We start from the raw sequence: 15,864 nt of genomic DNA on the forward strand, positions 1-15,864 counted from the left end.
TCTGGAAGATCAGGTCCTTTTATCCTTGCATAAAGATGGCGTCATGGGCCGCCAAGAGTGCTGAAGTTTTATTTGCTTTTCACGATCGAGTTACTATTTCGAAATAGAAACTATCGGTTTTATTCGAGTATGCAGGTGACGGATAAATACTACAAGTTGAAATTGTTGTCATATTAACGATTGGTAAGTCAAATTTACGGGCTAAAATCGTGAGACGGACCGTGGCTTGAATCATGGCGACCGTGCGAGGATTCCGCTATTGGTTATATAGTAATAAATTCTGGATAAGATTCAACGATTGCATTGCAGGTGAAAGCGTTACAAATTGCCTAAACTTATGGAAGGCTCATCTAGCTTTGCTAAACACCGATTATTTACGTGTACATAAATAGTGTATAAATTAATTAAGTACAAAAATTACAAACTTATTAACAAAATGTTGGCAAGACTGGGTTTCGGCCGAATTAACAGGCTAAATATTTTTAATTAATTTTTTCATCTCTTTTCGCGCCATTCATTTGTCCCCTTATTACGTTTCTCGGTACATAAGCAGTTGCGCCGATTATGTATAACGATTAAAGTATTGTGTGACGATAACGACTGCGGATAATTACATCTAGAATCATTCATTGCGAATTGAGAAAACGATAGTTTTCCTTATTTTCCTTTTACTTCAGTAGTCCGAATTCTTATATGAGTAATCGATTTTGCGGTTTATTTTCAATAGATACGCAAATACAATAATTATTATATTAAGAAAAAAAAAAAAAAAAAAAACTGAAAAAAAAACTTGTAAATGAATAACCGAGGGAATCACCCCATAGTCCCCGCAGTGTACAGCTCTAATTTTTTTTCTTTTCATTTTAGTTTTACTATGTACCAATTCAATTAATGTTCCAGGCGATTAATTATTATTGCTTGTATTAGTTTTATTTTTCATTTCCCTTTTTTTTTTTTTTACTCTCTCTCTTTCTTTGCCGTAATTCTCGCTATATCATCCTGCAACCAAGTACGTCTCTGACGATTTTCGTGTCGAAATAATCATCTAACACTTATCACAGAATACGTATTTCATTTCGTAATTATACAAGCACGATATCTATTATTGATATTATTGTTATAATTATTATTTATTACCTATTTACTGCAGTATTATTTATTCATCTATTACCATTATTATAATTATTATTATCTTTATTTCTATTTTTTATTATTTATTATAATTATTATACAGAATCGTTGTACACTTTTGTGTATATTGGATATAATTATTTACGATATTAAATTTATATATAATATATAGTTTTCTTATTCTCTTACACGTACAGTATATGTATATAAATTATCATATATATATATATACCTATATATGTAGGTCAAATAGGAATTAATTCATGTTACGCTTCCAAACGTAATACAGATCTGTGTTGCGTTTATTTTGAGTTAGGTACAGTAAGTTTGTGCTTCTACTGGAATTCATGGCGGTTGTCTCAATTGGTTCGATCTGATTTCATCAATTTTGAATATCTGACGTCTGATTTACAATCTGCACGGCTTCCACCAAAGAAATTAAGAGGATAAAATCAATAAACCACGAGCCTGTTTCGGGGTGAATTAAAAATTTTCTTCCATTCCTACCTCATTTTTGTAGTGTAATTGAGTGGAATCGATCTCTTCTTTTAGATGACATACGTCGATACTCCAATAAGGCATGTTACTTATCCATGCATAACGATCAGTAAATGGGTATGTACAGAGTTAATTTATACCGACTGCGCGGTCTATCGGCTACTAAAATTTAATGCGCATGCGCTCGATCCGAGAGCGGCTCTAAGTCAAGGCAACTAACTCTCACAAATTTAGTCGACAGCGCGCAGCCATGTAAGTAACTTCAAAATTTTTGACAGCTAGAGACAGTTGGTCACCCTGGCAAACGGTCGTTTTCGGATTGTAGCTCGCATGCATTAAATTTTAGCAAACGACGGTTCATGCAGTCGTTAGGAATTCACTCTGTGCATGTGTATATTTATATTACAGGATATATCATCCTATACATTATACACGTGTATAGAATTTATAATTCTCGATTAATTGAACTGATAATTTTTTCATCTTGTATGGTACAATTTGCGCACTTATAAATTCCATGATCGGTCGATTTAACAGACAGCCTGCAACGCAGGGCAATATAATACGGTGATAATTCGCCTGGAGAGGCCCTTACTTTCATACAAGTCCTGAAACAAATCGAAATTCAGGTGTTTAAGTTGACCATTTCTCAAAGTTACATTTTTCAACTAGTACTTCCGACAGCAGGTTATTTCGAGAAAATTTATTAAAAAGTTATCATATAGATTGCTTGTAGATCGCATGCACCGATATTACCAACCATACCGCAAGTTTTTTTTGAAACCGCCTATCTACAGGCGTTGAGCGGCGAGTTTCACAGAAAATAACCGGTAAAAATATACCCGAGTACTCGAATAAAAAATATCCAACATTGATTACTTTCGATACGTACGAAGAAATCAAAATCAATCTAATTGTCATGGTTTTTTTTTTTCATCTGCCGTAGCAACACTCGACCGGCTTACCTTCATCGTTCTAGTCGCGAAGAATTGTCGACTACAACGAATAGATACGTTGGATCTTTTATCGATGGCTACTGGTTGAGCAGGGTGTTTGTCACCTCAGAGATGGACAGCAAAGGACTCCCGGTGTCCGGCTTTGGATCTGCGAGCCCACTATTGGGACCACACCGTGATGGTTGTGATGGGCCAGATGGTACGATACGCTGTTGCTGTTGCTGATGTTGGTGTTGCTGCTGTTGCTGATGGTTGTGATGCTGCTGCTGGTGGTGGTGGTGGTGGTGGTGCTGGTGCTGCGGCTGCTGTTGTTGATGGTGTTGCTGTTGCTGGTGCTGTTGCTGGTGTTGGTGGTGTTGCTGTTGCTGGTGCTGTTGCTGGTGTTGCCGTTGCCCGTTTCCATCGACAGTCTCGTCCCCATTACCCCGGCAATTCCTCCCCCCGACAACGATCCCGGTGACGTGCTGCAACCAAAATTAGGGTCCCCCTAGTCAGCTCGCTCCTCAACGTCGATTAAACCCACTTCCATTTTCTTTCTTTTTTTACAACCATGACCTTTCACGATTTGCCTCGTACAGGAATTTTATCAAATATCCTAGCTGGGGTAATTGCTCTGATATTTGGAAGTAAATTCGGCATAGGTACTTATAATAGGTTTTTTTTTTCTGACTATTGTAGACAGATAAGATCGCGATAGACAGATGGAATTTCATTTCATAAAAAAACGCCTTCGACAATATTACATCCAACGAAAGACTTCCGAATAGAAAATTTCAGACGCGTGTTGACAAATTTTTAGTAGAGATTTTTCTCGTGACTCAATCGCATGGCGGTAACTCACGACAATGAGCTGGTTAAAACTGTATCAACTGTCTTGTCGATGGCACTGACATAATGATTAACTAACAGCACTGACTGTTTCGTTTCGATCTTTGCATTTTGAACATATTTGTGTTGACAGAAATTTTTTATCGCTTCTCGTTTTCAAGGAAATTGGATTTGAATGATGCGAAGAGTGCGCGGTTTTAGCCATTTTTTGAATGTATGACTGTAAAAGAGCCGTCTGTAATGTTTGAAAGTAAAAATTTAAAAAGAATTGCCGTGTTTCTGAGACAGGACGGAAGGAAGGAAGGAAGGAAGGAAGGATGGCGGAGGAGGCGGATCACAACAACCATAATGCATCAGTTAATCTCTGTCGACTCAATTATCATTTCGAACATTGCAAACTGTTTCGTACTATCCGCGAGAGCTAAGTTTCATTAAATCTTGTCGAACAACTTGTAAATGTGTTGTTCGGAATACGACAAAAACTTGTTATTCTCTTTCTACGTACGCTTCATCCAAATCCAATTTTCTCGAAAATGCGTCACGACACAAGGTGTCCGTAAAATCGAAGAAATCATCATCATCATGATAAAGAAAATCTCGAACACAACAGTATCATAACGTTTCGTAATGTGTAGTTTTAACAAGGATTAACGAATACTCTGTTCGAATGCGAAAACGTCGTGCGACAACAAAAAAAAAAGATAAGAAAAAAAAACAGAACCAAACAGGAAGAAGCAAAAGTATAAGAAGAAAAACGGCAAAACAACAAACGAAAAGAGGATCAGCCTGGGAATGGCGACACTCACTGGGGCGCACATTGCAGTGTCCCGTGCCTTTGCGGCGGTGCGGGGTGATTCTGGTGGTGCTGGTGGTGCTGGTGATGGTGATGGTGGTAAGGATAGTACTGGTAGTGGTGATGGTGGTGCTGGACTCCTTGCCATACCTCCGAACCGCCCTCGGAGTGACCGTGTCCCGAATGAGGGTGCGGGTATCCAGCAGGAGTGGCGTAATGGGCGGCAGTCACAGCGTACTGCTGATGGTGCTGCTGACCCTGATGCTGAGCCTGCTGCTGCTGCTGCTGCTGCTGCTGTTGTTGCTGAGCCTTGCTCCTCGTCGGACTAGTCGATGAGGCGACACTGGTGGTTTGCCCGTTGGGCGAGGTCTGCTTCCACTTGCAATCACCGTTTACAGAGTTCATCTCCGCAAGCGATTTCAAGGGGTCGTTTGGGGTTGTCTGGGAATGTGATATCGGGGGACTGTAGGCGCCGTTGTTCCGTGGCGGTGACCTGGACGGTGGTGCACCCCACATGAGCACCGTCTGTCTGGGTGCCTCGCCGCCGTAAATTACGTCCGGCTTGACGTCCTCCATCTTCGGTGTAAGGACGCCTGTCCCAGCACTCGTCACCGGCGAACTGCCTGCCGAATTGCTGGACGAAGCACCACCCTCCAGAGAGTGACGACTTCCCGGACCATGGACCACCGGCACCGTGGCCACCGGACTGGCCGCGTAGGGGGAACCAACGCTGCCCGGATGCCGAGCCTCGACGTACCCGTACTTCGGGGAGTCGGCCAGTTGTTGGCAGTAAAGCTTATCGTCCCCTTTGCCCGACGACGAACTCGTCAGTTGGTGGGGGTCGTAGGTGGGCAGCGAGACGTCGAGGAAACCGTTGTAGGCACCGGTTGTCGCGTGGTACTCGGGGTAGTAGGAACCCAACGGACGGTACTGGAAGAGGTTCTCCGTTGCCGTTAGGTAGCGGTTGTCCAGGGCACCAGCAGGGTACAAGGTCTGATGGTAGTTGCCCGTGTGTCCGATGTACGTCGTCAACGACGGATCGCTCGTCGCGGCGACCGCCGTCGGCGCGTATGCGGTTGGGTACATGTTGTTGAGGTTGCTGTATGCCGCGGCCACTGCCGCTGCCGCGCTCGTGTCAGCAGTCAGGTAATCGACAGATGCCACACTCGGCGTCGCTGGCGGTGATGAGGAGGACTGACTCGTCAGCTTGGTTCTCTTCCCTCTGCATGTCGAGAGGAAATCTCGAAGCTGCGTCTTGTAGCGACGGTTCACTCGCTGTGGCGTCGGCTGAGCCGGGAGCGTTGGTGTTATTCCTGAACCCGTGAGGCTATCGCTGTCCGAAAAATAACTGTTCGTCAGACCCGCGTCCAGGTAGCTGACCTTGAAATCCATCGTTCGCTTGCCTAGCAGGTCTCGACCCTCTTCTTCCCTGATGACAAACAAATCACTTATATGTTAACATGTGACGCGACAATGCCAATCGGATGTCGAACAAACTCTTTTTGTCGATCTGAGTCTTGGGTTCAAGGCAGGAAACGGTAACTTCCGAAAAGATGATAGTGACACGTAGTTTATAGATTCTTTTTAACCACCGGAGTTCTTGGACAAGGTATGAGTCGATATCTTTTTCGGAAACCAAATCCGTATGTCGAACATGCTTCGAAGTTGCGCCAAACCACAAGTACTCTGACATAAAATTGTTAATATTATTTTAAGGTAGATATTATTATGATTGCCGGGTAATTTGATTCGGTTAGCAATGAGTCGTTGATCGGCCCTGATCGTAATTGACCGTACACAGGCAGTGGTAGTTACCTACGTAACTTTAATTCCCAGTATATATATATACCGAATATTCAATTTCACATCGCATAAGCCCGTGAAATTATTAACATCAAATTTATTCTATACGTTACACATGTGCGTATATTATACGTGAAACCCGTTGCGGGTATAAAAGAAAAAACCAAAGTTATAGCTCGTCTATCGTACAATTACACAGTACTGCAGGTATACCAGTTACCACCGAACGAAATGGCGTATTATGGTATTCATTTTATGGGAAATATATACTAACATTAATGGACGGTGTGTGCTGATTACGAAATCCGGCTTTGAGTTCTTGTAGACGAGCCTTGAACTCGTCTGAAGCCACTGCCAACCACCGTCCTTGGTCTGATACCTGTAGGCTATCATGCCGGATGCTCCAGTCTTTAGAACTGTACACAGAGGGAAGAAAGAAAGAATCAAACCAATGGTCACAAGTATATGTACCATGAACCGATACCGTCGAATAGCGAATTTGTTTGAGGAAGTAAGGAACCAAGGATCGTATTTAGCACTTACGTTCTTGGTGCGCACTCGCCACGTAGGCGAGATCGTCGTAGTGCACAAGGTCGTAGCCACCCAGGTTCGCCAGCTCAGCGTCCGAGTAACCCAGCAGCATTTTACCCCGCTGATCCATGGAGACGAGGGCGAGGTCCAGTTTGTGCTTGCTCTTGAACATCACCTCCTTCTGTGGCACCTCGAGCAACGAGGGTGGACCGAAGGGGGTGCAGAGGGCGAACAGCGCCAAGGGCGGATCTTCCGTCTTCCGGTTTTGCCCGTGGAGGACCTTAACTCTACCCCTGATGTCGAGGCGCTGGAGGAAAAATGGCCGTTCAAAAATCGGTAAGAGATAAATATTGCAGGTATTAAAAATCGAAGGTACACTTGGGACCACGAATCTGAGACGGCTAATTTTTTACACTAGACAGTTATGTTGGCAACACAGCGAAACCTACAGCGCCACAGTCGGCCGAACGTGAAACTAACTCAATCTCAATAAACATAACATAACCCATGAACGTCGAATCTAATCTTAGTATTGACGTGTCAATCCAACAAGTCATCATCACCTCGGTATTCTAATGTTAGATTCGACGGTCATGGGTTATGTTATGTTTATTGAGATTGAATTAGTTTCGCGTTCGGCCGACTGGGGCGCTGCAGGTTTCTCTGTGTTGCCAACGTAACTGTCCAGTGTAAAAAATTAGCGGTCTCAGATTCATTGTCTCCAAGTGTACGTATAACGAATGTTTCCATTTCATCCGCCTCCACCACGAAGATCGGGTGAATCGATATTTAATTATTACATTATGCGTACGAGGGTAAATGCATGATCTTGTACGACACGTGCGTTTCTGTTGGTACACATATTGTTGTACACCTGTATTAACATTTACGTTATTATACATGGCGAGTTAAGCTACGCGGGTTAAAACTACTTATCAAAGACTAACAGTGACTAATAGCCTCGAAAATGATATTTACGCTCTGCTGGTATAATACACGCGACCCCCCAAGACCTTTATTTATTACACGATGATTTACACACGCATTATTATCACCGATACACGAATATATGCCGTGTGTATTTGATGTATCGTAAATGTATATTATACAACCTACTGCACAAATATTAGAGTGGGTGTTCTAATCAGATTCAACAATGTGGAGAAAAAAAGAAATATTACCTCCACCCCCGTCATACGCGGTAAAATGTTTAATTTTGAGGGTTAAAATTGCGTCACCTTCAGCAAATTTATTCTCCCCCGTTTCTAAAAAATAACGATTGATTTTGTATAAAAACTAAGAAATTCTCTCCGAACGCAACCTCGAGTTTCGTTCGTTTTTAGGTTTCAAAGTGAAAGCGGTTATTGAAAATCAGAAAACTACATGTCGAACCAGAATATATTTACCGTGAACCGAAATTACAAAAAAAAAAAAAAAATAATAAATTTCCAAGCAGTAATTACTTTCAGTTTTTCTTTTTTATTATCAGCGTATATCACATATCCTTGAATATCATTTCAGTTTTGAATATATAATTTATTAAAATTGAGGGGTAGCCGTGTGAAACGAAGATGAATGAAGAAAATAAGCCTCGGTGTATCCCTGTAATTTTGCGATTTATTTATTTATTATTATTACGGTTTGCTTTTTTTATTTTTGGTTTTTTTTTTTTCTTTCATTCCTCGACTCTTTTGTTGCGATTTACATGAATTTTCTTTCATTCAAATCGCGTGTTTTTTACTCTGTAATTGGCGAATCGCGGGGTTACCACGTATAATGATAAAAATTTATACATACACAACAGCTCGAGTCGGACAGCGGGTTTGAGGCTTCGTTCGCCGACTCTGATACTGACTCATTTTAATGTTTATTATCGCGGTTGCGGTGTACACACAGTATTATCCCTATACGCGCGGGAAAAAGTTGCGCTCATTTGAATACTTATCGCCCGATTCAATCTTACGATATTACTGTATACATGTGTATAAGGCATGTCTACGTATTCGTATACCGTACGTGTATGCATACGTATACAAGGATTGCCAAGAATTCATTATATCCTTACAACGTCTGATATACAAATTACAGTGAATACATTATCGGACCTTATAAATAATTATTAATGAATAATCGATAATGTATTTAAGGGATACAAAGTATAATCAATTCTGCAATCAATTAAGAATCGAATCGATATTTTTTTTTTCCTTTTCTTTTTTTTGTCTCCCTTTTCACATGTCATGATTTTTTAGGTTTACCGAATTATCGAATACATCGTCATTTGACACAATAAATATCCGGGCAACGATGTTGAGGTCGAAAGGAATTTTTATTTTTTATTTCAATAGAGAGAAAAAATCGTTACAGTTATCCGCGTTTTTGCAAAAATATCGATGTATTATTTTTTTTATCCTCGATTGTTTGCCGATTTTTATTTATTACTCTTTCCTTCACTTTTTGCAACGAAAATCCCGTCGTTTCGTGCAATGAAGTTGTTAATCACGAATCGCACCGTTCACATACGCCTGCGATGAGCTTTTAACGGCTTCGACGCCGAATTATTTTCGCTGGTCCTGCGCAGATGCAGGGATGCTGGGAACGGTATCGCATCTTCGCACCCCGCGATGTTACTCAAGGTTATATTCTACCTCGCGGGTTAAACGAGCGTTACATTCGTACAAGCCGTAGCTTCTCTCTTTCGATATATAATACCGATACAGAATACGACGGACAGATATTTATACACGAGATATATCGCCAGCCTAGAATTATAAGCTCATTCGCAATGAATCACGAATTTCAAAACCATTCGTTTGCCGCTCGTCTTGTGCAATTTATTTCAATACCTCTATGTACGAACAATCAAGGATTTCAAATTCAGTTTGATACGAGTATCCTAATCGATAAATGAGTTTTTCGATCAATTCTTTTTCCGATTAATCGATTAATCGACGGTTTCGATTAATCCTTTTTTCGATTAATCGATTAATCGACGGTTTCGATTAATTCTTCTTTCGATTAATCGATAAATTGACCTGTTTCGATCAATCTTTTTCCCGATTAATCGATCAATCGACAGTTTCGATTAATCTTTTTTCCAATTAATCGATGAATCGATGGTTTCGATTAATCCTTTTTTCGATAAATCGATTAATCGACTGTTTCGATTAATTCTTCTTCCGATTAATCGATCAATTGACAGTTTCGATCAATCTTTTTCCCGATTAATCGATCAATCCACAGTTTCGATTAATCTTTTTTTCCAATTAATCGATGAATCGACCGTTTCGATCAATTCATTTTCCGATTAATCCATCAATCGACGATTTCGATCAGTCATTTTTACGATGAATCGATCAATCGAGTTTTTCGACTTATCGTTTTCCCGTATAATTCATCAATCGACGGTTTCGATTAATCGTTTTTACGATTAATCAATTAATCGAAGCTGCCTCATAAGAATTCTGTAGGTATGATAATAAAATAATAATTCAGAGAGGAGTATAGTTGGAAAATGTTAAACGAGTCGCGAGTTCTATACCGATTGATCCCCAGAATTATTACGAGACAAAATTCGATCAAAAAAAAAAACGATTGATCGATTAATCGCACATCACTGGTATTATACTAATCAGACGAAAATTTTAGTCACTGGAATGAAATTGAAATTCAATATCAATGTTAAAAAATAGATTCTAAACAGAATCTTATCGTCATATTGAATCAGCTAATTAATTCCGATAAATTATGTAAAATCTCGAATCGATATTATTGATTATAAAAATCAGCTGATCCGGTACGGATAAACGATTTTAAACAATTCGCAAATCATTCGACGCATGATTGATCCATCTTTTTTTCTATCTTTTCCTTCACTGCACATGACGCCGTACTTTCTATCATATGAGGATATTAACAGATATTAAAGGCAGGATGACGGGAAGAGGGGGGGGGGGGGGGGGGGGATATTTCCGGTGAGGGATATTCAAGGATCAGCGAATAGTTTGCGGTGGCAGTTTGAAGCCTCGGCGGTTTCTGACTAACACTGCCGTAAAGCTTTTACGATTACAGTTTCATTTTCATAAACGTCAAAGCGACCGCGTTTTTGCCGTGACCGCGGTATACTCAGCAAAATCTTTTTATCTCTGTCTCTCTTTCTCTCTCTCTCTCTCTCTCTCTCTCGCTTCCTTCCTTCTCTTTTCTCTTTTTCTCCACGTCTCCTTGGAGAGTGTGACTATAAGACGCCGACGTCGAACTTTTTTTCTCTACTCTACTCTATTCTTCTCTTCTCTTCTCTTCTCTTCTCATCTCTCTGCTCTTCTTGACTGTTTGCTGTAAGATAATTAGTGTTTTGCTTCTGGTCTCGAACGCCCCTTATTTTCCCTTCCTGCCGCTCTTTTACTTCACCTTTTCAGGCCTGAATGTTCAATGTATAATCAACCAACCTACTGTACATATATATATATATATATATATATATATATATATATATATATATGTTCTCCGATACTGCGCAGATTTTACTTGGTTATAAGTTTTTCTCGGCATTTGATTTATCGTACCTCTATATGTGTGTATATTATCTATACTTTTTATCGATACGGTATCTACGCAGCGAATGAAAATTTATTTTGTACAAAAAGTACTATCAATATTCCGTACAAGTTGTTCGGAGAAAAAATTCATTCACAACCCCCTTTTTTTTTTTAATTTTCAGGATATATATTGTATAAAGATTACATTATGGATGTGAAATTAAAATGAACATTACAGAATTAATATATATTTTATCCAGTGTCTGTTTTTTTTTTTTTGTCTCTTACAATCTATACAGTATTTTTAAAATCTTAACAGGATCATTTTATACTATGAGAAAATGTTTGAATCAGGAATCTTAATTCCATAAAAAAAAAAAAATACATGAATTTTTCTCGCGTCCTTCAAACCATCGAATAACTACAATAATTTCATAGTTTTTTTTTTCAATAATCTTCAATGACTCGTAGCAATGTTAAATTAGATTGGTTAATTGCGAATTGATATTTTCAGATCACGCAATTTGTGAAAATAACCGTTGAATCCCCGAGACCGTGATTTATTTTTTTTGTTCACTTCCATCAATTTTTTGTCCATCGTAAAACGAAAAATGTTATAAATAAACGCACTAAAATCACTGGATGTGAAAAAAGTCCATCTATACGTAAAAAATGTGTCGTCATTTTTGTTTTTTCCTCTTTACAATGTTCGCACAATTGCGATACGAATGCGTTTGAACATCTCGTCTACGATGTAAAATGTAAAATATATCTATCGAACGAGATCGCGAGGCAGAGTTTTAGTTTCGAAATATCTCGTCCGCGGGGATGAGATTTTAACGGCTGAATCGTGCGGAAAGAAACTTGAGGCGTAGGGAAAAAGCAATTACCTTAACGGGTTTACGGGATGTGTACAGGGGGGTGGAAGACACACGGGACTCTCTTCTTTAATGACAGTGAAATTATTAATTACTGTTTTGTATACCGACGGCACCTCTCTCAGAGACGAACGTACCGTGGATAACCGGCCACAGGCTTTAATACCGCCGGGTGTTTCCTTTCAATTTACAAGGTCGATCGCGGCTCGAGATGAGATATATCGAAAAGTCGGGAAAATCGTTGGTACGAGAAATCAATCGAGTCTGTGATTAAAGAATTCAAATTTATGGCGATGTGATCGTTCGTAGATCAATTTTTCATCGATCGTCAGTCGACGGTCGCTTGATTTTTTTTTTCTTACAGATAATTTCATCACCTTTTCTTACCTTCTTCATCAAAATTATACGCTCATTTCCTTCACTTTTGTAAAACTTTAACTTTTTTTCTAAAAAATATTTGAGTTGAATAGTTCGTATTGAAAATAAAAGAAGAAAAAAAAAAAATACGGAATGCCTTGAGCACTGGTGAATGCAAAGTTTAGGCGTTGAGCGTATGTATTCACATCGTTTTTAGTATCGTTGTTATCATCTTCGCGAATCGATGAGCGAGTAAAAAAAAAGCCAATAGTAACGGTTTAAAAATTTACAAATCGCATATTTCACAGAATTTCCACGAAATAATAACAACGTTTGTAAGTATTGGTCACAGATCCCCGTTGAAATGAATTTGAACGTTTTTTTTTTCCGACTCTTGGAATTTAGTTTCCTTCGACAATATTTAATTCCGAAACGGTAATCTTCGAGAATTGATGATCGAGGGAAAAAAATCACGAACATTAAGGTTTAAACTACTAGTGACGGTTTAAGAATTTACAAATCGCATATTTCAAAGAATTTCCGTGAAATAATAATAACATTGGCTAAAATTCCCCATTGAAATGAATTTCAACCATATTTTTCCGAGCCTTAAAATTTGGTTACTTTCGAAAATACTCGATTCTGAAAAGGTAATCCCCAGGTTTTTGGGGATTTTTGAACATTGATGGAGAGGGACGCTCACCAGGAAGCCGGAAGTGTTGTCCAGGAGGCACCGGAAGCGGACGGTAAAGCTGCGCTCGAGGAGATGTCCGTGTTGAGGCGCCAGAGCGTCGTTAAGCGGAAGACCGGCGCTTTCTGCGGGTAGGAAGGAGTTCCACATCAATTGCCTTTGGAGTTCCTCACGGTCCTCGCTGTGCACCAACTCGTACACGCTTTGGTGAACGATGTCGGACTGTGGAATTGAGCAGGTAAAGAAATTTTTTTTGAGAAAACTGATAGATATAGAAAGAAGAAAAAAAAAAACAAACTGAAGCAACAAAAAAGTAAAAACAGACGATGTTTTATTTTATTTTACCCTTTACACCTCCCTGTGCAGTAAATAAGGTGGTCCAATGTTGAGAATTTTTCGAAATTTGAACATGACAGTCTAGGCTGTTCGTTAATTTCCGGCATATACTTGCCCACCTTGAAATCGATGGAAAGTGACGAAAAAACGGTGTCTGAATTATTTCAAATTTTTAGGAGGATTGGAAAGGGTGTCGAAATAAATTTGACGAATGAAAAGCGTTTTGAAACCCTCCGTGCTGCATTTTTGATATTATCTTTTTTCTCTAGCGAGCAGTTTGCGGGAAGCAAGTATACCCTGTGTAACTTTTTAATGTGATGAGAACACTGTGAAATATAATTGTCTGCTGAATATATCTCGTTTTTATTTATTTCATTTTTTTTTTTTTTTTTCTTTGGATATTCCAGAAATTTTCCCCTTTTTTCTGACCGAGTTTCAATCTTTCACTTTTCATCACCTTTGGCGATACATGAGAAAACTATCGGTTTCGGTCGGAAATCACTTTATCTAATTTGAACGAATCTTTGTGTTTTCGAACCTCTAGAATCCGAAAAATATATTTTACAAAAAATGTCGGTCTGTCGGTTTGTTCGACAAACTTTAGCGACGATCTTTCGTAAACGGTTAGATTAAAAAATTTGTAACTTGCAGGATTTCAGAATAAATTGATAAGCGTGAAAAATTGCCACGTCCCGTTTAATTAAAACTTCCGATTCCACCGGAAATAAATCGATTTTCAATGGTTTTTCCTCTTTATTACTTTTTCTGAAGAAGCAATTATGTTTGTTCCAGTTTATGTGTTGATTTTTTTTTCAAAATGTATGAATTTTTCGTTACTCCGACATTTTTTTTTCTACTTTTTCCTTAAAAACTTTATCATCCGGCTTATCAGTTCCAGATTTTTCACTCTCCCGTTCCCTTTCCATTGCGATGAAATACATCGCGAAAAAATTGTTTTTCCGGCTTGTTCTTTTTTTTAGATTTCAAATTCATTTCGGCACTCTTTCCAATCGAGCTAAAAATCTGACATAATTCAGGCAGAATATATGTTGGGCATTAACGACCACCCTAACGGAGCACCCTAAGTGAAAATTCGAAAATGTCCAAAATCAAAAGCACCCTAATATTTAATCGAAATTGAAATATTCGCCATTTGTTGCTGAAGGAATTTTTCACGCTATCCGATGTTGAGAGAATAATTGAACTTTTACACTACGGGGAAAATGGAGTAAAAATTTTACGATTTGTCTGCAAAAATAAAAGCTCATGTCACAAGAAGAGCAGAGTGGCGCAGTGGAAGCGTGCTGGGCCCATAACCCAGAGGTCCGTGGATCGAAACCACGCTCTGCTATGTAAATTATTTTTTGCTGCCCGTTTTTGATCCTGTTTATGATCAAAATTGCCAACAATCAACTCGAGAAATAATTACCCGCAATTTTAAAGCTTTCAATTCTAGGTCGTAAACGTATTAGATCTCACTTATCATCCGTCGTTTGCGAGCAAGATTTGTTTTTGTTCAAATTCACGTATCATAAAATACATTTATTTTCTCTCTCGTCCAAACACTCAGCCCGTAAGTAATTGCAACAAATTTTTCACTACACCGAAGTGAAATAACAATTCGCTCGAATCTACCTGACATATAAAATATATTTTTTTGCCTCACATACTGTTTAAAGTAATTATTGACCTTTGCGTCGTTCAGAAAAATATCCCATCGTAGGTGATAACAATTTTTTTTTTAAATACATAAAAAAATACAAGTCAAATTTTTTCCGATCGGTATTCTGTTTGATTAACTTATACGTTGCGGTATTTGTGAGAATGATCAATCCGTACAATCCATATTCACACCGAGAAATTAAATTCCCGTGTTCTTTTTTAAACATGTTCTGTACGTAAAACGCATATTACAAGTTACGCAGTGCTTGACGACAAAATTTGTATAATATATGTTTTATCAGCGATATTCTGTGGCCTGTAGGCGTACGTGATTACCGAGCTATAACCAATTGAGCAATTAAATTCACACCTATTACACACCTTCGACGGTGTCGGATAATATCTCTGGATCGGTTGTAACGTGTTCGTCTGTATACGTAATATTATCGCACACATGTATGCATCATACACGCGAGTCTCTTGGGCCAATTAGCTGTGTAATCTGGACCGAGGAGGAGAGCGAGCGAGATGATTGAACGGCGAATAATTAGAGCACGAATTAATAATGCGCGCGTTTAACCGCGTATAATGTGCGAAGTGATTATTCCGTGCAACTTATTTAGTTGCCACATATACGCGTTACTACGTACGTAAATTATTCGATTCTGTATCAGTAACGGAATCAAAGTGTCATCGTAACAAAAAAAAAAAATCATTCAACATTGACGGATTAGATTGAGATTAATTGTTAACACACTGAAAAATTCCAACTTTATTTTTTTCACCGTGACAAATCATTATACACGGATCACGTTTCTTCCATATCCTTTTTCTCCCGCAAGAAGAACACTTTTTCTGAACCGAT

The 15,864-nt window shown here is 39.0% G+C and overlaps 1 protein-coding gene and 1 non-coding gene across 7 annotated transcripts in view; one reads left to right on the forward strand and one right to left on the reverse strand.

The window, feature by feature from the left end:
• Nucleotides 1-903: 903 nt before the first annotated feature.
• ss (spineless) overlaps nt 904-15,864 on the reverse strand; it is a 134,016-nt gene continuing 119,055 nt past the window's right edge. For 2 of the 6 annotated variants that reach the window (XR_006883607.2, XR_006883606.2), the window contains 6 exons: nt 13,014-13,223; nt 6,553-6,847; nt 6,284-6,425; nt 4,220-5,635; nt 2,595-3,049; nt 904-2,237 (listed from right to left, as the gene is read on the reverse strand). Coding sequence is in view for 3 of the 6 variants with exons in the window: in XM_046629557.2 (XP_046485513.1) it covers nt 2,686-3,049; nt 4,220-5,635; nt 6,284-6,425; nt 6,553-6,847; nt 13,014-13,223 (2,427 nt within the window). In the remaining 3 variants the exon portion in view is untranslated. Of the gene's footprint in view, nt 3,050-4,219; nt 5,636-6,283; nt 6,426-6,552; nt 6,848-13,013; nt 13,224-15,864 lie in introns of all 6 variants that reach the window. The other 4 variants (XR_006883608.2, XM_046629558.2, XM_046629557.2 and 1 more) reach the window with 4 other exon arrangements.
• TRNAM-CAU (transfer RNA methionine (anticodon CAU)) lies at nt 14,617-14,688 on the forward strand. Its single transcript has one exon. It is a non-coding gene; the product is annotated as a tRNA-Met (tRNA).

Source organism: Neodiprion pinetum, chromosome 5 (genome assembly GCF_021155775.2).
Source record: "Neodiprion pinetum isolate iyNeoPine1 chromosome 5, iyNeoPine1.2, whole genome shotgun sequence".
Lineage (NCBI taxonomy): Eukaryota > Metazoa > Arthropoda > Insecta > Hymenoptera > Diprionidae > Neodiprion > Neodiprion pinetum.